General features: G+C 37.0%; 1 protein-coding gene and 1 non-coding gene across 3 annotated transcripts in view; both read left to right on the top strand.

Annotated features, from left to right (window-relative positions):
• BANK1 (B cell scaffold protein with ankyrin repeats 1) overlaps positions 1-26,113 on the top strand; it is a 320,374-nt gene extending 294,261 nt beyond the window's left edge. For both annotated transcript variants that reach the window (XM_081597071.1, XM_081597082.1), the window contains exons 12-17: positions 11,075-11,253; positions 17,527-17,590; positions 21,411-21,440; positions 23,798-23,853; positions 25,073-25,137; positions 25,402-26,113. In XM_081597071.1, coding sequence (XP_081453197.1) covers positions 11,075-11,253; positions 17,527-17,590; positions 21,411-21,440; positions 23,798-23,853; positions 25,073-25,132 — 389 coding nt within the window. In that variant the 3' untranslated portion in view covers positions 25,133-25,137; positions 25,402-26,113. The remainder of the gene's footprint in view (positions 1-11,074; positions 11,254-17,526; positions 17,591-21,410; positions 21,441-23,797; positions 23,854-25,072; positions 25,138-25,401) is intronic.
• Positions 16,794-16,899, top strand: LOC145521618 (U6 spliceosomal RNA). Its single transcript, XR_014065541.1, has one exon. It is a non-coding gene; the product is annotated as a U6 spliceosomal RNA (small nuclear RNA).
• Positions 26,114-26,878: the final 765 nt, after the last annotated feature.

A 26,878-nucleotide genomic window follows, 5' to 3' on the forward strand; every position in this document is an offset into this window, starting at 1 on the left:
AACATTAAATCTGACAAAGTGTTAAGAAAAAAAGCAAAGCCTTCCTGATGACTGCAATCTGAAATCAGAATCTAGAGAAAAAAACAGGGATAGTTGGGAAGGGGGACTTCCCTGGCAGTCCAATGGTTGAGACTTCACCTTTCAATGTGGGGGTGCGAGTTTGATCCCTGGTGGGGAAGCTAGCATCCCACATGCCTCTCCACCAAGAAACAAAAACGTAAAACAGGCACAATATGGTAACAAATTAAATAAAGATTTTTTTAAAAAAGAACAATTGGGAAGAAATTTTTAAAAATCAAATACCTAATGGACTTACTCTGTCCAACCATTCTTCTCTAAAACTTTTCAGATATTTATGACCATCCAGACCACAGGACATACTTAGCAATCAAAACTGCTTATGCCTAAATTAATGAATACTCTTCAAATATCCTGGGATTTCATGGTGTAATAGGAAAAGTAATACATACTTCACCAATGATAAACTATTTGGTAGAGAACAATAACAACAAAAAAAGACCCTTGTGTGAAGTGTTTGTCAGTGTCAAGATTTTTTAAAGGGACTGGACAGGTTCTCTAAAGGGTAAGGAAATTATTCAATTATTTCAGTATATATTATTATTTCACTGGAGGGAAAGGAATTATGAGAGCCAACTATTTTTCCATTATAAGTACAGACGTTTCAGATGCCTTATGTTGAAGACTGCCAAAGGATTGCCAGGAAGTTTCATTGTTGCTAAGTCAAGGAATTTTCCTGAGGAAAAGGAAAAAAATTAATTGGCACCATTTCCATGGAAACTAAACAGATTTCTTCAACTCAGTTTTCACATTTTGAAAAAAAAAATAAGAAAAATGCTGAGAACTTTGGATCACAGATTAGAAGTTTCCATCAAAATACAGTTTTAAAGTCAGTTTTTCCAAATTACTTTTAAAATTAGAAAAATTTTAAATCAATACCAGAGTGTTGTCCCCAGAATATGCTGCTACCACCCACTTCCAAAAATTGAGCACCACAGAGTGGTCAAGGGTTTGTTCCTCAACGTGGCTAACCAGAGAACTGAATTTTGGCAGTGGGTTTGGAATCAATCAGAGTTTTGACGTCTGAGTCTTATTAACTAAGCTCATGGAGGACTGCTTTATAACCCTCAACTCCAATCAATTAAATCTGTAATATGGGAAGATTCCTTCCAAGTGACAAGAATGCTTGCATTCATTAGATGCTTGCCAAATAATGAAGCTTCTATAAAACATAATTAGTCATTAGAAGACTAGCAGGTGAACATGATCAAGTCAGAAGGTGCTGGAGGAATATATAAGAGCTTCAGGGACATGGAAATATCTGGTTTATTTTTCCTACCTCACAAAATCATATAATAGTGTGGGGTAAAGATTGTTCATGTCTCCCAGACTTGTTACACTTTTTTCCCCGTTATATCTTTTTTCATGGGCTATACCAAGGGGCCTTTTTCTATCTTCACCAGAATCATCCCATTTTATTAGCATCGTCGGACCTCAAAGATGATGCATGGCAATTGATGAGGTTTACTGTTCTTAGCATCCTTAGCTGCCTCTCTGGTCATGGCCACAGATATGTCCAGTCACACAATGAAATAATAATAATCTCATCAAGCGTGCGTTGTTGCTGTCATGCTTGGAAGGCAAACTGTATTTTTGAGGGATGGGGGTAGTAGGTAGGAGGGAGGAGGATCACATCTACCCTAACCAGCTGCCTATCCAAGTAACTCTCAGTCCTAGGTGAGCATAAGAATTATTTATAGGGCTTCTAGAATTTGATAGCCTATGTCCTACCCCAGAGAAGGCAATGGCACCCCACTCCAGTACTCTTGCCTGGGAAATCCCATGGACGGAGGAGCCTGGTGGGCTACAGTCCATGGGGTCGCTAAGAGTCGGACACGACAGAGCGACTTCACTTTCACTTTTCCCTTTCATGCACTGGAGAAGGAAATGGCAACCCACTCCAGTGTTCTTGCCTGGAGAATCCCAGGGACGGTGGAGCCTGGTGGGCTGCCGTCTGTGGGGTCGCACAGAGTCGGACACGACTGAAGCGACTTAGCAGCAGCAGCAGCAGCATGTCCTACCCTAGACATGGCCAACAAGTGGAACACATGAGAACAGCCATGTGCTATAATAATAATCACCTCAAATCAACACACAAAAAAACAAAATCCAACCAAAAGGAACTGTTTCACAGGCCATATTGTGGTCAAACCTGGCCTCTAAACATATTATATTTAAAAAATAATGTGCACAATGTAATTTAAACTTTTTGCCATGTTTAAACCATGTTTCAATCTGTCTCATGTAAAAATTCAAATCTCCAACCACTCCCTATTGTATTATATATCATTTGCCACAAATGACTTTTGATATTATCATTTGTCATCATGCTTTCCATATTGTTTTCTTATACTTGAGACACATTTCTCTAAACTCATAATTCTATCAGAACTGGGAAATAGATATATCATGAGAATCATGCCATCAACAAAAACATAAAAGAAAAAATATTATTGATAATGAAGACTATTCAGATGTGTTTAACAAGCAGGCACTAAATCTTCTGTGCTCACTAATTCTATCTGGCACCTGTAAGCTTTGGAGTTTGCAACTTGTAGTATAATCCCTGCCCACTAATTCTTCAACGCAGACTGAAAAATCGTTATTGGCTGGTCTTTTCATAGGGTGCATGCTCTTGGGAAAGATATAGTCAGGGAATGCATCTTATATGAGCTCTCTAAGTTCCCAATGCTATAGCAGTTTGATGAATGTTAAAAAATAGAATTTTCTGTAAGTAGGAGACCTAGGGAAATGCAGATGGTATTACCCTTATGTGGGAAAAAGAAAGTACTGGTCCCTGAGGTATTTTCATCAGGCTGCTTTTGCCAATACGTGATATATTAAAAAGAAAAGGGGAAATTATCAAAATGTGGTTATGTGTACTCCACAGAAAAATAATGGCTTAAATTCTCTTTTTCAGTATAACTTACATTTTAATTTATCATGTTGTTTATGGAAGATTTTTTTGGTTAAAGTCATACCTGGAAAAACTTGTGTAGTAGCTGAGGTCTTATCTAAAATGGTGACGTGTCAACAGCCCACAGTGTCCTTTCAGAAATGCTTGTGAAGGAAAGGCATCAAAATGATAGAATTCTTATTAACAGTGGAAACAAAGACTTTAAAAAAGCTAATAGTGAAAAAAATGCTGATAATAAAAAAAGGTACTAATTCCAATTAATTTTAAGGTTTAACAAAGGAGACTGAAACAAATAAAATCAGTAGTTCACCTGCTGACCCCCAGTTATCACTCTACTTGTTGTTGTCGTTGTTCAGTCACTAAGTTGTGTCTCTTTGTGAGTCCACGTGCAGCCCATGGACTGCAGCAGGTCAGGTTCACCTGTCCTTCACAATCTGAAATTTGCTCAAATTCATGTCCACTGAGTCAGTGATACTATCTAACCATCTCATCCTCTGTCACCCCCTTTTCCTTTTGCCTTCAATCTTTCCCAGTATCAAAAGTGCTAATTTTTGAAAGTTCGCCCCACTCCAGCTCTGGTCTTTCCATACACATACAGAAAAAGTAGTTCTCTAAGTAGAAAGCAGCCTGCTGCTGCTAAGTCGCTTCAGTCGTGTCCGACTCTGTGCGACCCCATAGACGGCTCCACCGTCCCTGGGATTCTCCAGGCAAGAACACTGGAGTGGGTTGCCATTTCCTTCTCCAATGCATGAAAAGTGAAAAGTGAGAGTGAAGTCGCTCAGTCGTGTCCGATTCTTCGCGACCCCATGGACTGCAGCCATAAGGCTCCTCCGTCCATGGGATTTTCCAGGCAAGAGTACTGGAGTGGGTTGCCATTGCCTTCTCCAGAAAGCAGCCTGAGATCCTGCAATAAAGAAAACTGTGTGATGAAAAGATGGGAAGGGCAAGAAGAACTACTGTTTGTTCAGGAAGTCAGTTGCTTGCAGACCTATCAGAACATAGTGCCAAAGAATCACACTCCCCCTATACATAACAAACTTACACTAGACAAAACCACTAAGCCCTGGAATTTTGAGTTGTGAATTGTACCTGCCAAAGTCCTGTGTAGTCCGGAAGCAGAGAACAAAATTTGATCTGAACCCAAGGAATGGAAACAAAGGATAAACAACCACCAAGTCTCTTGTTGAACAAGATTTTATAGAGTGTTCTGTTTTAAGAAGATTGAAGAAGAGGATATATAAATAATATAATAACTTCAAAACCCATGTCAAAGGAAAGAATGAATTTCATCATGAAGACTCAGGTTAATTATACTTTGATAAATGATTTATTTAATGAGTGAGGTTGTATCTTCCCAAGAACCATCAAGCTATCAGAAGAAAAATAATGTGAAATATTCATGCATGTCCCCCCACACAAAATGAGATCACCTCAACTAATGACTTGTAATTGTCCAAGTCTGAAACATTTTACAAATATTTTAACTTTTTAGAAGATAACTGAAAAGAAGTAGAGTTATTTTGAATTTTCATTTATTACATTAAGCTAAACTATTCAGCTTTCAGGATCAGTGCTAGATTGTTGTTGTTGTTCAGTCACTAAGACGTGTCCAACTCTTTACAATCCCATGAACTGCAGCATGCCAGGCTTTCCTGTCCTTCGCTATTTCGCGGAGTTTGCTCAAACTCATGTCCATTGAGTCAGTGATGCTATCTACCCATCTCATCATCTGTCGCTCTCTTCTCCTCCTGTCCAGAATCAGGGTCTTTTCCAATGAGTTGGCTCTTCCTATCAGGCGGCCAAAGTATTTTAGCTTCAGCATCAGTCCTTCCAGTGAATATTCAGGGTTGATTTCCTTTAGAATTGACTGGTTTGATCTCCTTGAAATCCAAGGGACTCTCTAGAGTCTTCTCCAGCACCGCAATTAAAAAGCATCAATTCTTCAGCAGTCAGGTGCTCAGCCTTCTTTGTGGTCCATCTCTCACTGGGAAAACCATAGCTTTGACTGTACAGATGAAGAAATAATCCCAAAATATTCATGAAATATCTTAACTTAGATTTTCTGTTTTAAAAATAAAAGTCAGTTTTAAAATTTAAAGAATGGTGTAACAAAAATTTGACATAATGGACTACATGATTTACTGGGAAAAGATCACAACCTAAGAAGTTTATATTTAGTTTGCTAATTAGTTTGTTAGCTTGCTAATTAGATTGCTAGTTGTTTAGTTTGTTCATATAAGAAGAAAAATAAATATATTTTTTGGATATCCAAGATTTTTTAAAAAGGTAGCATTTCTATGTCATCATCAAAGTATTCCCCAAAATATCTTCTAAGTAAAGGAATGACAGTAAAATTAAAAGCTCAAATACAAGTTATAGTGTTAAAAAATTTGTGGTGAATAATGAATTCAATAAAACATGGAATTAAGTGTAAATAATTATTAACCTTTGCAACAACCCTATAAGTAAAGGTATTAGACAAACTGAAGTTTACAGGGTGGGGTAAGACAGAGCTGAGATTTGTACCTGTTGCTTGCCTGGTTCTAAATACCCTGTTATATATTTTCTTTTATAATAGATGTTGGTTCAAATTTGGATAAAAGACAAAATCAAACTACATCTTGCTTTTAAAATATATACTGCAAAAATATACTAAAGAAAACAAAAGTTGAAAATTTATGGTCAGTAATGATCGCTTAAAGAAACAGAAACAAAGGAATTATTTTCGATCTTAATTTTAGAAAAAATATAATTCGAGGCAAAAGTATTAGACCAAGAAAATGATTTCATTTATTTAAATTCTGAAATCCAAATAAAAACATGTCATCCATGTTCTTTCATGAGGCAAATATTAAAACATTATAATATTTAAATAAAATGTGGTGGAATAAAAGAACCTGACAAAACCCACAATAGTAGTGACACATTAGAAATACTTTGAATCTTTGATAAAATAGTAAAAATGCAAAAGAAATAATAGAATAGAAAAAATTAAGATAATGTCAGTTTGTGCTTAATAGAATATATGCTTTTCAGGATCCTTAATTGATAATATGCTATATGAGTTTTTTAAAATTCATTAAAAATGTGACCTATTCAACACACTTTCTGTTCTCAATATTTCAAGCAGAGGTAACGTCATAGCCCTAAATCTTTAGTTAGTAACAATTAAAGGAAAGCAAAGGAACTAGACAATAAGAAAAAGAAAAACTGTGGAGTAAAACCAATGAAATAAATCTAGTAAAAGTTGAAAAGTAATAGAACTTGAAGAATTCACAGATATGAAATGCTGACTAAATCTGAAAGTTTATTTTTAAAAGGAGTAATTAGCAAATCCTCTGGCAAATCTAGCCAAGAGAAAACACCAATAAGAAAACCAGTCATGAGAAAATGTCAGTATATAGAATCAGAGGAAATGTTTATTTTATTTTCTTGTGTCTAAAAATATATGACTTTTCAAAGAGAAATGCTAATTAACAGAATTATGTCAGATGATAATGATGTGTCAGTATAGGTTTATCAGTGGCAACAAATATACCACTCTGGTGGGTGATGTTGATAATGGCAGAGGCTACACATATGTGGGACTGGAGGTATGTGTCGATCTCTCTGTTCCTTCTACTCAATTTGACTGTGAACTTAAAATTACTCTAAATAATAGAGTATACTAATAGAACAAAGTCAACTCAATAAAGAAATTATGTCAGGTGATGAATGGAATTTTTTAAATACTACACAAGTGATAGCTAAGGAATGTTTGTATAAATTTTAACTCAAAAGATTACCCAGGACAAGTTTTGTCACTGAGCTATTTCTAATTCCAGTAAAACAGAATTTTCATATTTTATGAATCATCCCATCATCGCTGACTCAATGAATATGAGTTTGATCAAACTCTGTGAGATAGTGAAGGACAGGGAAGCCTGGCCTGCTGCAGTCCATGGGGTCACAAAGAGTTAGACACAACTTAGCAACTGAATGATACCAACAGTATTACTTTGCAGACATCATAAAAGAAAGAAAAGAGTATTCGCTATACACTGAAAACGAAAAGTTCCTGCTAAATAGGGCCGGTGTGCCATTTTCTCACATGAGTAGATTAAATAGGCCAAATTGTTCCTAAAATAATTTATAAATTTAAGGAAATCCCAGTCATTTTGAAAGGACTTTTTTCCTTTGCGGAGAGACACAACAGTTTGGAATAATGCATTTAAATTTATAAAGCTGACAAATAAATAAGAGCTGAAATTAGGTAACCACTTAGGAAAAAAAGAGATTAAGGCATTACCATTTGCCATGTGTGTTAAGGTCTACTACTTATGCAATGCAAAGCTATAGTATTTAATGTTACATTGGTGTAAGAATCACCTAACCGTGAAAGAATGGTTTAGATTATAAAATTACTAAAAGTTTTTGTTCTTTTTTTTAACTGACATATGTACAACATTGATATGGTTAACACTTTACCATATATACAATTTGCATCCTGCTTTTGTACTTGTCCTTATAGAATAAGCACACTCTTTGTTACACGTGGTCTTTTAAAGTATTGGTATTATTTTAATGACTACCTAATATTTATTAAGTAAATACTTCACATTTTAAATTCTTTGGCATTGACCAGTCAAGTTGTTTGCTTTCAATTTTTCAGGAAAAAATGTTCTTCTAGCCAGTCCCTTGGTAATAGAAAGAATTTTTATGAAAAGCTTAATTTGCTTTCTTACCTAATCTCTAGGTTCATATATCTACCAGATGTATTGCTTGATGTTTATTTGACCAAAACTTGATCAGATGGAAAATCTTGTAAAGAAAAATTGATCTGAAAGGAACAAAACTTTAGAAACTGTAGTTTGTCTTGAAGCTTTTACAATAAGAGAACAGGAGTCTATATGTACAAATAGTCTGAAAAATGCTTTTCAATGAAAATTATGTTACACTCATACTATTATGTTATTATTTCATACTAACTCTTATGAAAATAAACTAATAATAAATATAAATTTGAGGAGAAAGGAAAAACCTTTACATCCCCCATAAAATAATGAACTAAATTCAATAAAACAATCTATCAAAAATTATAGGTTGCATGTTTTGGTTTGATTAGTTTGCCCTTAGGAAGAAAGGTGGTAAAATGCCTAACCATTTTTCTTTACAGCTTTGTCATACCTAATAGTAATTTATCATGACAATTGTTTTTAATATTTTTAGTATGAAAAAGAAAGAGGAAAAAGCAGATGTTGTACAACTCACTTTCAGGATTCAATCTGTCTAGAATTTTGTCGCTCCTAAATTGTGTTCTTTTGTTCTGTCTGCACAACCATGGAAAACTGAACCCTGCCTCCTCAAAAAAAAAGTCATCTTTGCTTATATTTTAGTAGCTAACATTTGAAATATGAAAGGATAATTGAAATGAATGTTAATAAAAGAATTCAATATTTTTGAATTCAGTTAAACCCCGCACATGTAGCGAAACTGAAGCTGGGACCATTTTCTGGGAAGACTTGGCTTAAGATAACGTCGATAAAAGCAGAAAATCCAGCTGCACGGGTTTTTGAGATAAAAATGGATTCACACTTAGGCAAAGGGATGACAGAAGTGAGGTGCTAGTTAAATGGCATAACTGTTAAATGACGACGCTAAACCTCCGCACTCTGGCAAGAATGGCACATAGAATTCTACTGCAGAGGGCATCTCACGAATTGAATTGGAGCGTGGAGGCCTATAAAAAGCAAGTGGTATAAGAAGCAAGAGCTCAATTCTTATGTGTGCTTTTGGCTGCTAGCTGACTTTTGCTTCTCCAGTTCCCCTGAGATTGCATGCTCCACCATCCCTGAAGGAAAAACTTTACAATATGGAATCTGTTGGCATCTCCTTAGTCCTGGGGAAATAGGACTTCTGAAGACAAAAGATAAGCCAAGAAAGCTCCCCTGGGAATCAGAATGATTGGCCATGGAGCAGTTTTATGTGCTTGTGAATCTTTACAGAAAGGAACCCTCTCTGTGCCCCCCTTTCCGAGATTCACTGCTGGAATCTCAAAACTGAAAGAGACATGAGAGGCCATTCCAAGACTGCCTCACGGCTCAAGTTCCCATCAAATACTCAAAACTGCTATCAAGCACTTGAACTTCTCATTTCTAGACTAACCCAGTCTATCAATGAATCTTTAATGCTATAGAATTTGAAATGATGCCCTCCCCGTTTCCCAAATCTTCATCAGTCTGGTCTAGATACAGTCTAAATGATCTACTTCTTTATTTATTTTTTTTAAAATTTGCCACTCTCTTTTATGTAAGACCAAGGTACATTAGCAGGGTAGAGCTGTGTACACAGAGAGAGCACCAAGTTACAGGTTCTGGTCCTTAATCAGCAGCAAGAAGTTATTCTCACCAGCCCTAATCAGTTTCAGCAGAATTACCGTTACTTCCTTAGAGTGATAATCTCAGAGAATATCTGTTTTACTATCAGCAGTTCATATTTTTTTTATTTATTTTATTTATAGTATAGTGATCTACTTCTTTCTTGAAAACGAGTTCCCAGTAATGAGCAGTTTCTCCAGGGGCACACCCAACTTACTCACCACCAACCTGCCTGCAGCTTGGTGGGACTACCTCTTCTCTCCTTCTAGACTCTGGGTATATTTGGATTTGATAGCACTTCAGATGTGTGCTGCCATGTTTTATGCAGTAAGAATGGACGTAATAGAAATATGTAAATGAGAAAGTACAAAACTCAATGAGTTCTGCAGCCAGGCAGGAAATACAAGGGTGATGTCATCCAAAGACTTAGAGGGAGTAACAGAGATCAGGGTAGCCTGGAGAGTAGAGAGTTCCTACAAGCATGCCGCTTCATTTATGGCTTGAAACACTTCACCTGTGGTCTGTAGTTTGTTCTCAGTGTGCCTCAGGCCAGTGTCCTCTGTGGTATTTGCAGCCACACAGGAAACATCAGACCACCTACTGTTCTCATTGTGCCAGACAACTAATACATTTGTTGTTGTTGTCGTTGTTCAGTCGCTTAGCCTTGTCTATTTACAATCCCTTGGACAGCTCCCCTGTCCTCCACTATTTCCTGGAGTTTGCTCAAATTCATGTCCATTGAGTCAGTGATGCCATCCAACCATCTCATCCTCTGCCGCCCCGTTCTCCTGCCCTCAATCTTTCCCAGCATCAGGGTCTTTTCCAATGAGTCGGCTCTTCGAATCAGGTGGCCAACGTATTAGAACTTCAGCTTCAGCACCAATCCTTCCAATGAATATTCAGGTTTGATTTCCTTTAACTAATACATGGCATGCTTCAAAATAAACTCTTTTGAAAAGGAAGCAGTTTACTACTACTAAACAACCAGAAATTATTTATTTTAAATCTTTCAGGAATAAATTTTCAAATGATCCTAAACCTCTTGTGACATTTGCTGTTGGTTGAGATCTCTTCTCAAAGCTGGAGAGATTATGTTTATTCCATAAATATTTATTAGTAATAATAATATTACCTTTTATTTAGCTTTCTATGCAGCAAGCCCAATGCTAAGTATTTTGTGCACATGTGTGCTGTGCTGTGCTTAGTCGCCCAGTTGTGTCCAACTCTTTGCCACCTCATGGACTGTAGCCCACCAGGCCCCTCTGTTCATGGAATTCTCTAGGCAAGAATACTGGAGTGGGTTGCCATTCCCCTCTCCAGGGGATCTTCCTGATCCAGGAATCAAACCAGGGTCTCCTGCATTGAGGGCAGATTCTTTACCAGGTGAGCTACCAGGGAAGCATAATTAAAAGTAATTCTCTCAAAGGAACATGAAACTGGCACTGCCAACAGCTAGTGCAGTGCAAAACTTTTGTTGTTGCTCTTTCTCTCCTCATCCCTTTATGTTTTCAGTGATGAGACACATTCTTTTCACCCGTAACTCTAGGTCTAAGGCATGACAATCTTTAGAAATGCATTAAAAAATTTGTACTGATTTGTTCTGTAACTGCCTATAGACTAGCTGGAATGAGAAACTCAAACTGCTTATTTTTTTAGAGTGTTTTTTTTTTCCTAGTTGTCATTAACACACTTCTGATGAAAACACCCTTCTCTCATATTGTAGACAGAGGTCGGATGGAGAGTCAGACCTTCTCCACCGTAAGGGACTGCCTGGCTGCGGGGCAGGAGGAACTCATCCTGCTGCAGGAGAAAGTCAAGAATGGGAAACTCTCTATGGATGAAGCCCTGGAGAAGTTTAAGCACTGGCAGATGGGAAAGACTGGCCTGGAGATAATTCAGCAGGTAATACAGACCCCATTCTACTGTGGAACGTTCCCTCCCTTGCAGAGTCCTAGCCTCTTTGTAAATATTTAGTCTTAACAAAAATACAGGTAACTGTTCTTTCTTTCATTTTTAACTAACCACAAAAAAGAGGCTTTAAATTACCGATTAAAGATTTAACAATATCCAGGTTTCATGTTTACAAACCACTGATGAACTCAGTTTTAAGACTGAGTGTATGATAGCTAATATCTAATCAATGTATAAGGCTGTCCTTAGTAGAGTGAATGTTTTATGAATCTCGTTGCTGAAATTAAGGTGAAGCATCTTTACACTAACGTGCTTAGAATTCTCAAGAATATATTATTTAGACCAGATTTAAAGGGAACAAGAAAATGATTAAAATCATATCAGACAATAGTCCTGAATAAATTTAATGTTTTATATTCCCCTTTACTTTTGGAAAAATAAATAAATATATATCAGAATTTTCATATGTATAAATATATACATATATAAATATATATCATGATTTGCATATAGATCAGTCAGGATTTACAGGGAAATTATGCCAGGAGTATTAAATTCAGATAAGCCTGTCTTCTATAAAAATAATTTACATCCTGAAAGGGGATTGGAGTAGGTGATTCCAAGAGGAGAATGAAAACAAAATATACTATACATGTAATATAATATACAGCCCATGACAGTCCTCAGTGAGGGGATTCAAGACTGTATTCTGTCTATCCAACAGGCTGTACCACTCACAAAATATTTCACCAGTTTTTTTCCTCTCCTCATATAAAGCCCCAGTACCTCAGCAGCCATTTCTCAGGCAGCCATTTCATTAGCTACGTTAGGCCCAAGTATCAATAATTATTAATAGCCTAATATGCTACCTTTCCCAAGGGATCATTTTTCCTTTAAAATAGTGCTTAAGAAGACATAAATGAATCAGAATAGTGATTCAAGCGATTTGGCACATAGACAGGAGATAGTTTAGGTAAGGGGACTTCCCCAATACATATGTGCCCACATACCTTGTTACAAGTCGCCTGTCTCGAAGGAGAGCTCTTGTTGTGGTTTGGTGGCTGGACCTGGTCAAGCTTTTGCAGTGTGAAGCAAGGGCAATTGTTTTGCCAAACAAATGTTAAGAATGCTAATTATGGAGTTCTGTAATGATGGTTGTTCATGGTCGGAACTACAACATTGCTTCTCAGTCCACACTGTTGCCATCACCATCAAGCATCCCTCTTATCCTGAAGTGGGTAAAGTGTGCCTAAGTCCTGAACTGCAGATCACTTTCCTGGTAATGTTAGAAAATAAGTTTATATAAGTTTTGTTGAGATAAGTCAATTGTACTTTATCCTCCTTAGACCGTTCTGTAATAAAGTTTACAATTTTAAGTGATCCCATCTAAATACCTTCTTGTTAATGATTTCACTAGTTGCTTTATGAAACCTTTGGTTGCTTCTATTTTATTTGTGTACTTATATTCAGTTGTTATTGTTGTTCAGTCACTCAGTCGTATCCAACTCTTTGCGACCCCATAGACTACAGCATGCCAGGCTTCCCTGTCCTTCACCATCTCCCAGAGCCTGCTCAAACTCATGTCCATTGAGTCAGTGATGCCATCCAACCATCTCATCCTCTGTCGTCCCCTTCTCTTGCCTTCTATCTTTCCCAGCATCAGGGTCTTTTCTAGTGAGTCGACTCTTTACATCAGGTGGCCAAAGTATTGGAGCTTCAGCTTCAGCGTCCGTCCTTCCAATTAATATTCAGGGTTGATTTCCTTTAGGATTGACCAGTTTGACTTCCTTGCAGTCCAAGGGACTCTCAAGAGTCTTCTCCAACACCACAGTCTGAAAGCATCAATTCTTTGGTGCTCAGCCTTTTTTAAGGTCCAGCTATCACATCCATGCATGACTACTGGAAAAATCATAGCTTTGACTATTAGGGCCTTTGTCTACAAAGTAATGTTCTGCTTATTAATACACTATCTAGGTTTGTCACAGCTTTTCTTCCAAGGATCAAGTGTTTTTTAATTTCATGGGAACCATCACCACCTGCAGTGATTTTGGAGCCAAAGAAAATAAAGTTTTCACTGTTTCCATTGTTTCCCTATCTATATGCCATGAAGTGATGGGACCAGATGCCATGATCTTAGTTTTTTGAATGTTCAGTCTTAAACCAGCTTTTTCACTCTCCTTTTTCACCTTCATCAAGAGGCTCTTTAGTTCCTCTTCACTTTCTGCCATAAGGGTGGTGTCATCTGCATATCTGAGGTTGCTGATATTTCTCCCGGCAATCTTGATTCCAGCTTGGGCTTCATCCAGCCCAGCATTTCTCATGATGTACTCTGCATATAAGTTAAACAAGCAGGGTGACAGTATACTGCCTTGATGCACTCTTTTCCCAATTTTGAACCAATCTGTTGTTCCATGTTCGGTTTTAACTGTTGCTTCTTGACCTGCATACAGATTTCTCTGGAGGTAGGTAAGGTGGTCTGGTATTCCCATCTCTTTAAGAATTTTCCACAGTTTTTTGTGATTCACACACTCAAAGGCTTTAGCCTAGTCAGTAAAGCAGAAGTAGATGTTTTCCTGGAACTTTCTTAATTTTTCTATGATCCAGTGGATGTTGGCAATTTGATCTCTGGTTCCTCTGCCTTTTCTAAATCCAGTCTATACATCTGGAAGTTCTTGGTTCATGTACTGTTGAAGCATAGCTTGGAGGATTTTGAGCATGACCTTGCTAGCATGTGAAATGAGTGCAATTGTGCAGTAGTTTGAACATTCTTTGGCATTACCCTTCTTTGGGATTGAAATGAAAACTGACCTTTTCCAGTTCTGTGGCCACTGCTGAGTTTTCCAGATTTGCTGGCATATTGAGTGTAGCACTTAAATAGCATCATCTTTTAGGATTTGAAGTAACTCAGCTGGAATTTTATCACCTCCACTAGCTTTGTTGATAGTGATGCTTTCTAAGGCCCATTTGACTTCACATTCCAGGATGTCTGGCTCTAGGTGAGTGATCACACCACCACAGTTATCTGAGTCATTAAGATCTTTTTTGGATATTTATTTTCAGTATTGTTCTAGAAAGAATTAAAGGTGGTCTAAGGAGCTTTCCAGGTGACTTAGTGGTAAAGAATCCTCCTGCCAATGCAAGAGAACTGGGTTCAATCCCTAGGTCAGAAGGATCCCCTGGAGAAGGAAATGGCAGCCCACTCCTTGCCTGGGAAAGTATTCTTGCCTTGGAAATCCCATGGATAGAGGAGCCTAATGTGCTATAGTCCAGGGAGTTGCAAAGAGTTAGACATGACTTAGGGACTAAACATAACAATACTCAATTACTTCAAGACTGATGTGGCTTATCTAATACTTAGGAACAATGGAATAATGAATACAGTAAGCACTTATGTAAAACAAAACCAAAAAGTAACCTGTAGATGAAAGAACAAACCCTAAAACTACTTTCCATAAGAGCCCAAAGTTTGTGACTCTGACTGAGTACGAGGATTTATTCAGTTCTTTTCCCTTTCCTTCCCAGCCTTCCTGATGCAATTGACTTAGAACATTGTCTAAATGCAAAGTGTACAGTGGATTGATTTTATATACTGCAAAGTGATGACCACCATAGCATTAGCTAACACCTCCATCATGTCACAAAATTAACATTTTTGTGTGACAAGAACATACAATATTAACTCTCTTAACAACTTTCAACTTACTATATATAACATATATGTAATACAGTACTGTTAAATAGCCATCTTGCTGTACATTGGATTCCCAGAATTTTTTCATCTTGTAGCTGGAAGTTTGTACCCTTTGAGCAACATCAGCATCTCTGAATTTCTTCCACTCCTCAGTCCCTGAAAACCACCATTCAATTCTGTTTCTATGAATTGGCTTTTTTAAGAGTTCACATATAAGTATGATCACACAGTATTTGTCTTTGCCTATCTGACTTATTTCACTTGGCATAATGCCCCCAGAGTCTATCCATGTTGCCAAAAATGGTAGGATTTCCTTCTTTCTCATGGGTGAATAGTATTACGTCATGTGTATATATATATATATATATATACAGACATATATATATATATATATATATATATACAGACATATATATCACATGTTCTTTATCCATTCCTAGACACTTAGGTGGTTTCCATATCTTGGCTATTGCAATGAACATGGAAGTGCAGCAATTTCATTGAGATCATGATTTCATTTCCTTTGGATAAATACTCAGAAGTAGGAATGCTGAATCATATGGTGGTACTATTTTTAATGTTTTGAGGAAGCTCCATACCAATTTCCATAATGGCTGCACCGATTTACATTTCCACCAACTCTGCACAAGGCTTCTTTTTTCTCCATAACCTTATCTCTTACCTCTTGTCCTTTGATGATAACCCTTCTAACAATTCTGAGGTAAGATCCTACTGTGGTTTTGATTTGAATTTCCCTGATGATTAGTGATGTTGAGAACTTTTTCATTTATCTGTTGGCCATTTTTATGTCTTCTTTGAGAAATGTCTGTCCAGTTCTGACCATTTTTTAATCAGATTATTTGGGACATTTTTGCCATTAAGTTGTGTGAGTTCTTTATATATTTTCAAATATTAACTCCTTATCATATATATGATTTGCCAATATTTTCCCTCAGTCCACAGGGTGACTTTTCATTTTGTTGGTTGTTATGCCAAATCTACTTAGTCTGATGCAGTCCCAGTTGTTTATTTTTGCTTTTGCTGCTTGTGCTTTTTCAGTCATATCCAAAATATCATTGTCAAGATTAATGTGAGAGAGATTTTTCCCTGTGTTTTTTCAGTCAGTCCTTAACTTAAGGGCCTGAACAAAAGTCGTGTCTGCTTAGTCACTCAGTCGTGTCTGACTCTTTGCAACGCTATGGACTCTACCCGACCAGGCTCCTCTGTCTGTGGAATTCTCCAGGCAAGAATACTGGAGTGGGTTGCCATTTCCTCCTCCAGGGGATCTTCCAGACCCAGGGATCGAACCCTCGTCTCCTGAATTGCAGGCAGATTCTTTGCCCACTGAGCCACTGGGGACAAAAGTCAGAACATCAAAAAATGAATGTCCTCCCTGTTTTCCCAATACACACTGCCCATACACTTTTCAATCTTACTCTTGTAGTTTACAAAAAATATTCATTTTAATCCCAAAGATGAATCTATCAGAGGCGACTGTGAAATTATATTCTTGTTGACAGAGAGGTATTATCCCAGGAAAATAAGAGGGAAAATGGCACAAGCATAGAATTAATAGTAGAAGAGTTTCTAGAATAATGAAGACCCAGGTAGAATCCCTGGAGTTGAAGGTGAGGTGATTGAAAAAAACCTTGCCTTTAGCTCCCCTCTCTCCTGCTCACAATCACCAAATCCCTAAAGAAGAATGTTTGCTTCACTCATACGAGAGGATCTTTAAGGCAATGAATACAACTTTATTTTAGGAAAAGTGGTTTCTAGGTTTGCAGGGCAGCCCTTATGAAAAGTGCTACTCTTAGATTCTCTTCTAAAAGCATATTTATTGGTGCTCCCTTTGGCGGCACAAAGATTAAAATTAGAACAATACAGAGAAGATTAGCACGGCCCCTGCGCAAGATGACATGCAAATTCATGAAGCATTCCATATTTTTAAAAAAATAAATAAAAGCAGATGTATTGAGGACTAGCTTGTTTAGCCTTTCATTTAAAAAGGTAATAGATGTTCAGTGTAGAACATCTGGAAAGCAAAGAAAGATCACAAATGAGTTAAAAATGGAAATCCAGTTATGTATCATTTGCTCCTGAATCCCTGGTTCTTAGAAGGAACTGCTAGGTAAGCATGTACCCTGCAGAGGCTAGAGATGGGCTCAGGCAGCAGCAAACCATTGTTATGCTGGCCTCCTGCTTTGCGGCACCAATAGCCAACGTAGATGCCTCAGGTGTTCGTTTGGGAAAGAAGCTCCCAAAAGAATTGGGCTCTGGGTTCCCACCCTGACTGTACAACTTCTCTGTGATCTAGGAAAGTTACTTAATCATCTGTAACTCAGTTTCCATATCAGTAAAATGAGACGATGATGTTTTTTATCCACCTTGTGAAGTTGTGAGGATTAAGTAAAACAAAGGTGTGAAGTAGCAAGAATGGTGGCTGGAACACTGTAAGTACCAAATTAGCACTAAGTTGTAGTGGTTTTACTAGTCATAGCAGTTAAAGTTTCCATCTCAATTCATGACAAATTCGTGAACCTTGACTTCTCTTTCCTGGTTGTTTCCTCATTAAGGAAAAACTACGCCAACTACGAGATTGCATTGTTGGAAAAAGACCAGAAGAAGAAAATGTCTACAGTAAGTAAAATTTGCCTGCTCTTCAAAAACAATAGAGTGATGAAGTGGACAAAGCAAGGATGGTGAAGTAAAACAGGCCTGAGTTCAAATTTATATCCAATCACTTCCCAGCTGCTTAAATTGGAGAGTGTCTTACTCCTTGGTACTCAGGGTCCTTGTCTGCAAAACAAGAATAATTATACATATACCTGGAAGTGGTTATACAAGTTAACACATAAAATACTTTTCACCTTCTCTGGCCCATAATGTAAATGCTAGTTACTTCCTTTCCTTTGATTTCCATATAAGTTGCAAATAAGATAATTCTGCTTTAGTTATGTGTGTGTGTGTGTGTGTGTGTGTGTATAAGTCTCAATACAGGGTATTAAATTATTAAAGAGTCACACTTTTTTTAATAAGGTAGAATATTCTCAATGTAGTCAATTATCACAGTTGTCCACATGTAGATCATTTTAAATTATAAATCTCATGTTGCCTTCCCCTGAAGCTAGCATGCTTCTTCTCAACACAGATTCCCCTTCCTAATAATTAGCAGTTGCTCCCAGGGGTAAAAAACACTCATTTTAATGTTAACACAAACCAAACATTATTAAGATGGTAAATCTTCTCCAAAGATAAACGACACATTCCAAAATTGAAAATAAATTATGTTGTCATTCTCTGACCACAGATAATTAAAAACTGACAACTACTAGTAAAGTTTGAAAGCTTCCATCTCTTCTATTTTCAATAATACTGCATAACTTTTAGATAGTTCTTCATGCTGAAATTCACTATGTTAAAATTCATTTTCTTTTTATATTATTGGATTTTTATCTACTTCTTCATAGAGAATTCTTTAAGCTCTCTTAGAAATGTTTTCTAAAACATAAATATGCTTTCTAAAATAATTAAACACAAAACTAATTTACAAATAACTAAGTTCTACAAACCTACATTCTAATGTGGAATAAGTAAAATTTTTAAAACGTATAAAATTATAAAATATATAAATAATTTCATTAAGGAACATTAAATAGTAGTAGTAGCTAATATTTATTGTCTTATCTACTATGCACAAAATTATCCCATTAATAACCCTTTGAGATAGGCATTAGTCCCAATTTATAATAAGGAAACTGAGAATCTGAGAAACTAAGAAGCCTCTAAACACACAGATTAGAGATTATAGCCTATGTCTATTGGAATCCAAAGTTAACACTCTTAATCGTTGGTGTCTTACTTAGGAATCAACTAGTTCTTCTTTCAGCTAAAATGAAATAAGCAGTACCAGACAAATCCTCCCACTGTAAGAATACAAATAATAGGCAAAAAAAATATGAAGCAACTGATTTCAGGGAGTAAATGATAGGCAGACTAAGACTGCAATCCCAGAGAAAAACAAAATATATGAGATGTCTCTCACCATTGCCCACAAGATGATCTTCTGACTACAGTCTATGCAAAGCAGTCAGACTGAGGTGGCAAAGATTAGAGTTCAGGGCAGCCAGAGCTGCTGGAATGTGTGTGGTGGGTCAGTGAAGAGGAGGTAGCCGTGAGGAGAGGTAGCCTCAGATGGAGGGAAGGACTCCACAAGTCTGGCTGAGAGATGAGCTGTACCTGTGCAGACAAGACCACTCAGAGCATGTAAGGTAGCAGCTTTTAGGGCTGTAAAGGCAGAACAGAGACATTGAAGGTTGGGCAAAGCCAGGGAAAAGCCAAACTGAGGATGTTTGTTTGAGTTCTGCCCTGTCAGAGAGGAAAGGTCTCCTAACACTTTGTTAAAATGCCTGGCATCCTGCTGTGACACCCAAGAGATGTAAAGAGTAAGGACCATGACTTAGAGTGAGACCTACTCTAGACTTGCCCCAGCAAAGCGTAAAACCAAACTCCTGCAAGAGCCCGGTGGAAAATGGAATTTGTAGGCTTAGTCCTACTGTTGTTGTTTAGTGGCTAAGTCGTGTCTGACTCTTTTGCCGCCCCCATGGACTGGGGCTTGCCAGGCCCCAGTCCATGGGATTTCCTAGGCAAGAATGCTGGAGTGAGTTGCCATTTCCTTCTCTTGGGGATCTTCCCAACCCAGGAATTGAACCCACATCTCCTGCATTGCAGGCAGATATTTTTTTTACTGCTGAGACATCAGGGAAGTTCTACTGAGAGTCTTAGCAAACATCTTGAGCTTTGTATAGGTCGACACTGAAAAAAAGCAGAAAACCAAGCCTACCACAGGCTCATGACAGTAATCAAACTGCCTGGTAAAATAAGAACCTATATTCATCAAAGGAATATTACAGAATCCAGAATATACTAAAGGTTATCTTTAAAATCCAGTATTCAGGGTTTTTTTTTAATGAGGTACAAATAAAAAGAAAATGCAATTCACAGAAAAGAAAAAAGAGAGCATAAATAAAAACTGAACTTGAGATAGTCCTATTGTTGACCTTAACAAAACTAATGAAAAATATGGTTTTAAAGAGTGAATAAATATGAAATTTCAACAGGATGATTGAAACTATATAGAAGAACCAGATGGAAATTTATAGAAATTAAAATTACAATAAAAGAAATGAAAAATTTATAAGAAGAACTTATCAGCAGATTGGATACAGCAAAAGTAAGAATCACCTTAAAGACAGATCAATAGAAATTATCCAATATGATGAAAAAGGAGATAAAAAATCTGAAAAATGAATGGAGCCTGAGAGACATGTAGGACATAACACAGTCTAGCATGCACGTAGTCAGAGTCCCAGAGGAAAAACTAGTGAGTTTGGGCAAAACATTTTAAAATAAATAATGGTCAGATGTTTTCCAAATTCAATGTAAACTACCTCCATACTGTTCCAAGAACTGAAACTCCCGTTAGCCTGTTAAGCCGAACTATATTTGAGCACTTGCAGTCAAGCTACTTCGAGTCAAGGTAAATTCTTGATAGCAGCCAAAGAAAAAGCCGTGTATCAAGAGAAAAGCGTAAATGTATTCCATATTCCAGAGAAGGCAATGGCACCCCACTCCAGTACTCTTGCCGGGAAACTCCCATGGACGGAGGAGCCTGGTAGGCTGCAGTCCACGGGGTCGCTAAGGGTCGGACATGACTGAGCGACTTCACTTTCACTTTTCACTTTCATGCACTGGAGAAGGAAATGGCAACCCACTCCAGTGTTCTTGCCTGGAGAATCCCAGGGACGGCGGAGCCTGGTGAGCTGCCGTCTATGGGGTCGCACAGAGTCGGACACGACTGAAGCGACTTAGCAGCAGCAGCATTCCATATTCACTAATTTCTTGTCAGAAATATGGAGGACTAAAGACAGTGCAATGTCTTTGAAAGTGCTAAAATAAAATGACCACTTAGAGTTGTATATCCAGGAAAAATAACCTTCAAAAATTTGTTGAAATTGAGACATTTTCAGATAATCGAAATCACAGACTTCATAGACAAGAAAATAGCAATGTAAGAAATGCTAAAGAATGCCATACAAGGTGTACGAATTGTACTGTATGTACTTATTTCTGAATAAGGTTATTTTTTAAAAATACTTGAATAGCTCAGGCTAAAAGAGTATCAAGGCTGAATAGGAAGCTATTATTAAGCGTCAAATATATCTAAAATCATGATAATGTGGGACAAACATCGGAAGGAAAAAAAGACATAGTTTCACAGTTATAAAAGTAATAAAAGACATAGTTACACATTTAGTGGCTGGAGGTATTTTTTTAAATCAGACTGTGAAACTTTATAGTCATCTCAAGACAAGAAGTAGTCAAAGGATAAGAAGAAAGGACCCTAAGATAAATATGGAGCAAAACTCAGTAGAATGTGCTTTTTTTTTTTGTCTTGTAGATAAGCTCACCATTGTGCACCATCCAAATGGTAAGTGGTGTTTATTGAAGAATTTAGGACTAAAACAAAGCCCAGAATAAACCAACTTTTATATTAATGTAAACCTAATGTGATTAGGCTGGTCAGTGTAAAAACTCACAGAGATTTTATATTTATATGTAAAACAATTTAATATCCAAAATAAATGTGAGGTGATTCTAGAATAGCAATGCTAGAGGCATTGTGATATGGTAAAAGAAGCATGCACTTTGAACGCAGACTTGGCTCTTTAAACTTAACCAGCTGTGACCTTTGACAAGTCACTTAAACTCTATTTTTTTTTTAATAAATTTATTTATTTTAGTTAGGGGCTAATTACTTTACAATATTATAGTGGTTTTTGCCGTACATTGACATGAATCAGCCATGGGTTTACATGTGTTCCCCATCCTGAACCCCCCTCCTATCTCCCTCCCCATCCCATCCCTCTGGGTCATCCCATTTTCCCAGCCCTGAGCATTTGTCTCATGCATTGAACCTGGAATGGTGTTCTGTTTCACATATGATAATATACATGTTTCAGTGCTATTCTCCCAGAACGTCCCACCCTCACCTTCTCCCTCAGAGTCCATAAGACTGTTCTATGCATCTGTGTCTCTTATTCTGTCTCGCATATAGGGTTATCGTTACCATCTTTCAAATTCCATATATATGCATTAGTATACTGTATTGGTGTTTTTCTTTCTGGCTTACTTCACTCTGTATAATGGGCTCCAGTTTCATCCATCTCAATAGAACTGATTCAAATGTATTCTTTTTAATGGCTGAGTAATATTCCATTGTGTATATGTACCACAGCTTCCTTATCCATTTGTCTGCTGATGGACATCTAGGTTGCTTCCATGCCCTGGCTATTGTGAACAGTGCTGCGATGAACATTGGGGTACACGCGTCTCTTTCAATTCTGGTTTCCTCAGTGTATATGCCCAGCAGTGGGCATACTGCCATATGACCCAGCATATGATTGCTGGGTCATATGGCAGTTCTATTCCCAGTTTTTTAAGGAATCTCCACACTGTTCTCCATAGTGGCTGTACTAGTTTACATTCCCACCAACAGTGTAAGAGGGTTCCCTTTTCTCCACACCCTCTCCAGCATTTATTGCTTGTAGACTTTTGGATAGCAGCCATTCTGACTGGTGTGAAATGGTACCTCATTGTGGTTTTGATTTGCATTTCTCTAATAATGAGTGATGTTGAGCATCTTTTCATGTGTTTGTTAGCCATCTGTATGTCTTCTTTGGAGAAATGTCTGTTTAGTTGTTTGGCCCATTTTTTGATTGGGTCGTTTATTTTTCTGGAATTGAGCTGCAGAAGTTGCTTGTATATTTTTGAGATTAATTGTTTGTCTGTTGCTTCGTTTGCTATTATTTTCTCCCATTCTGAAGGCTGTCTTTTCACCTTGCTTATAGTTTCCTGTGTTGTGCAAAAGCTTTTAAGTTTAATTAGTTCCCATTTGTTTATTTTTGCTTGTATTTCCAATATTCTGGGAGGTGGGTCATGGAGGATCCTGCTGTGATTTATGTCAGAGAGTGTTTTGCCCATGTTTTTCCTCTAGGAGTTTTATAGTTTCTGGTCTTACGTTAATTTTGTACATTTAAGAACCCAATCTTTAGCACTTAAACTCTTTATGCCTCAGTTACCTCATATGTAAAATATAGATAAGAATTTTATCATGGGGAATTGCTATGACTGATAATGATTGATGTAAATGGCACTAACTTGGTAAGTGGGAAACCTTGATAGAGCAAATGAACTTAGAATACAACCTAATAGTTTTATTAAGGGGTTCACTTTAGTGTGATGAGAGAGAAATGTGTGCAGAAAGTGGGGAGGGCAGACGGGAGCTGCAGGCCAGCTGGGGGGTTGTCTAAAGAGCTGTGAGCTCTGCCTCCAGCCTGAAGCCCGGCACTGACTGTGGGAACTGCGGAAGCAGTACAGCAGAAGTGTGTGGCTGGAGGGAAAGTCAGAAACTTGTGACAGAAGCAGGAAATGGCATGGGCCACAGTGCAGTGGTAGGAGCAAACTTATAAAAAAGTGTGCTTTGCAGTGACCTGATGCTGGTAAATGGGGAAGAGAAGAAGGCAAAATCAAGTGAAGGTTGTTATTCATGGTGTTGGGTAGTTTCTGAGGTCATCAACTCCTCAGTATCCTACCGTAGTCAGTCTGTGTGGGTATGAGAAATTAATACATAATTGCCAAGGATGCCTTTTCAATATGCACATTTTATCACTTTAGTGTTTTTTTGTCTTTACCCGTATCCTACTCTTTGCATATTTATTTTTTAAACACTGACTAAGGAATTATTAAATTTGTGAATGAGTAGAGTAACAGAGTTTGTATTTCTAGGTAACGAAAGTGCCCACAGTGAAAGCATGTTACATAACATACCCTTTGGCAGTAAGGTGGGTTGTATTTATCTTCATTTTTATAAAATACAAACAAAGACCTTATTTGTTGAGAGAGAACGTGAAAGCCTTCTATACTGACTATGCTTTGAAACATTCCAACAGATATGAACTAAATCGGTTACATAAGCATTTGTGTGCAAAATACACGAGCAGTAATTTTAAAAACATAACTATTTGGAAAAAAGCAAAGAAAGAACTCAAAGGAGAAAGGCACTGAAGCTAACGTGTGCACAAACATGTACAGACCAAATAAATTGTAGAAGAGTTATAAACACATCTTCTTTAGCAAAAGAAATATAGTGAGTCTATTTGAACCACAGTTTATACAATCCTTGAAATCTAGTTTTAGGAAAAAATATAATGTGAAAATATTGTTCGTATAAATATGTGTTGCTTCACACTGTAGTGTTAACTGAAAGTAAATTGCTAATGAGAAGCTAAAAATAACCCTAAAGAAAGAGAATGCAAATGGAAAAGCCAAGACCAGTTCAAGACAATATCCTAGATGTCCTAACCACACACTTTTCTTCATAAAAAATTGTACTATTCCAACTATCTACATGTGTGATTTAGGAAATTTGCACTATTACCCAAGGATATGTGGCAGCTGGATTTCTTGCTAAAATTCCATAACAAACTAGTTTTTGTTTACCGAATTTTGATAACCCTTTAAGTTCTCCCATCCTTCAATACATCATAACATAAAAGTTATGTTATGTTAAATACATAAACATAAAAGTCATTCACTCTTAAGAACTGCTTGAAGTATTTGCGTTTCTGGATCATTCTGTGGCCCACCGGTGAGCTATAGACCTAATAGATCTGTAGCATATAAACTCATGAGACCCATTTGACTGTTGCAGAATTGTGAGGTACCATCTAGCTCAGGAGTTTATGAAAATATCTTTGTCAAGCAAAGTTCCATCTACAAGATCTGAAGGACTATTTTAAGAGGAAGCTTTTGGGTAAGAGTAAAATAATACAAATTCCCAACACTTATTCTCCCTCAAAAAGGAAATAAAATTTGAACTCAAGGACATTGACGTGGTTGAACTTGACAGTGATTCTTTCCTTTTAAGATGGAGGACTCTCTTGCCAATTGCCTCTACAAAGCTGTTCTCCTGTGACTGTGAAAGGCAGCTATGACTTTGTCATGTTTCTTTGTTCAGCCTTAAAATGGAGAAATGCTAACTCTGTGTATTTTTTTCCTTAGCTTCCTGCTCGACCCCAAGTGGAAAAAGATTTTGGTTTCTGTTGCAGGAAAGATCACTAAAGATGGTAAAATATCAGCTATATATCAACCATATTTTTTAGAAAACCTAAAGCAGGCTTATTAGGAACTTGAAAGATCATTTGTCTAACAAATGGAATACCTTAAATATTTCATTGTCTTCTCCTGAAAGGATAAACATGTGTATTTTTCAAGCTAAAGGTGATTGTTCCTTAGAAAGATTTATGTGTAGGGGTGATTTTATGCTAGCTAATCAATTTCAGTTGATGATCCATTATTCACTAATACATTTCCTGCGATCTTATTTTCAGGTTATTATAATGAAACTCAAGAATCTGCACACACTTTCTGGGTGAAGCAAGCTTGCATTTGGATTGCCTGCTGTCTTAGGCCAAATCTATGCTATGAAAGCAGAAGCAAGTTTTGAATTTCAGAATGTTATTGCCACAATTTATTGGCATTGTACCTGCTTCAAATGAGTATACCAAGATTAAGTTTGAATGCTATACAGCAGTTGCATTCTTTGAAAATTCTTGCATTTTACCAGGCACTTTGCCTGTGAAGCAGGTATTTCCCATTTTAAAAATTAAAAACAAGAGCAGAGAAGTTAAATGCTCTGTAGCAAAGTTATTGGGCCTATTTAAGGGGCTAACCTTACAGTTTACTCCTCCTACACTGAGAATAAACATAAAAAATACAAATTTGTTTTATACATATTGGCTTTTCCAGTGGATAATCTGTTTTCTGAATTTCTCAAGTTCAAAATTGTTATTATCAGATCGTGCTTACAGCAACCTTCCATTTTTCAGAGCCTGTTTGCATATAACCTTGAGAATATTATTTTTTAACTTTCTATATCTCAAATTAATATACATTTTCACAACCTATATTCTCTATTAAAAGGCCTACAATTTCATCAGCCAATTTCTTATAAGCAATTTATGAGCTTAAAATAGAATGCAGTTTTACCATTCTATGATTTCTGCCCACAGTTGCTACAAATAAAATGAATGTTCAAAGCTGTGTCTGACTTTTCAAAACAAATGTATGAAATTAACCTCTGAAGTCTTTTGCTTACTAGTTTACAGAGAGAAGTCCACCAAGTTTTTTAATAATTTCACTGTGTAGGGCTCATAAAATAACCACACAAATTATTTTTTTCTAGCTTCTAAACAGTGAGAGATAGAAATATCCAATATTGTAAAATAATTAGCCTCCAATTAAAATCAATAAATTATTTTTTTTTAAAACATACACGTATACTATATATACTTAATACATACAGTAATGGAAATTTTAAGTACATATAACCACCATTCCTAATGTGATTTATAAGGAAAAAAAATGCAATTCAATAAACAATTTAGGATAAAAAATAATAATAAAGTGATTCTGCAAAACACTACCCGTAAGTTTCTCATGACCATTAACACTCTCAAACTCAAGTTTTAAAAAATAATATAGTTGTTTGACTAGTCCCTAATAGAAGGTGATTTTTGATTATGACATTTGAAAATTCAGTCCATAGTTTCACATTTAAGTTTTCAAGAAATGGAATGCTCCCATTTGGTGTCTCAGATGGTAAAGAATCCGCCTGCAGTGCAGGAGACCTGGGTTCGATCCGTAGGTTGGGATGACCCCCTGGAGAAGGGAAAGGCTATCCAATCCAGTATTCTGGCCTGGAAAATTCCATGGACAGAGGAGCCTGGCAGGCTACAGTCCATGGGTTCGCAGTGAGTTGGACACGACTGAGCAACTTTCATTTTCATTTCTGTGGATTGTCCCACC

This window comes from Giraffa tippelskirchi, chromosome 1 (genome assembly GCF_054371585.1).
Source record: "Giraffa tippelskirchi isolate mGirTip1 chromosome 1, T2T-mGirTip1v1.2.pri, whole genome shotgun sequence".
Lineage (NCBI taxonomy): Eukaryota > Metazoa > Chordata > Mammalia > Artiodactyla > Giraffidae > Giraffa > Giraffa tippelskirchi.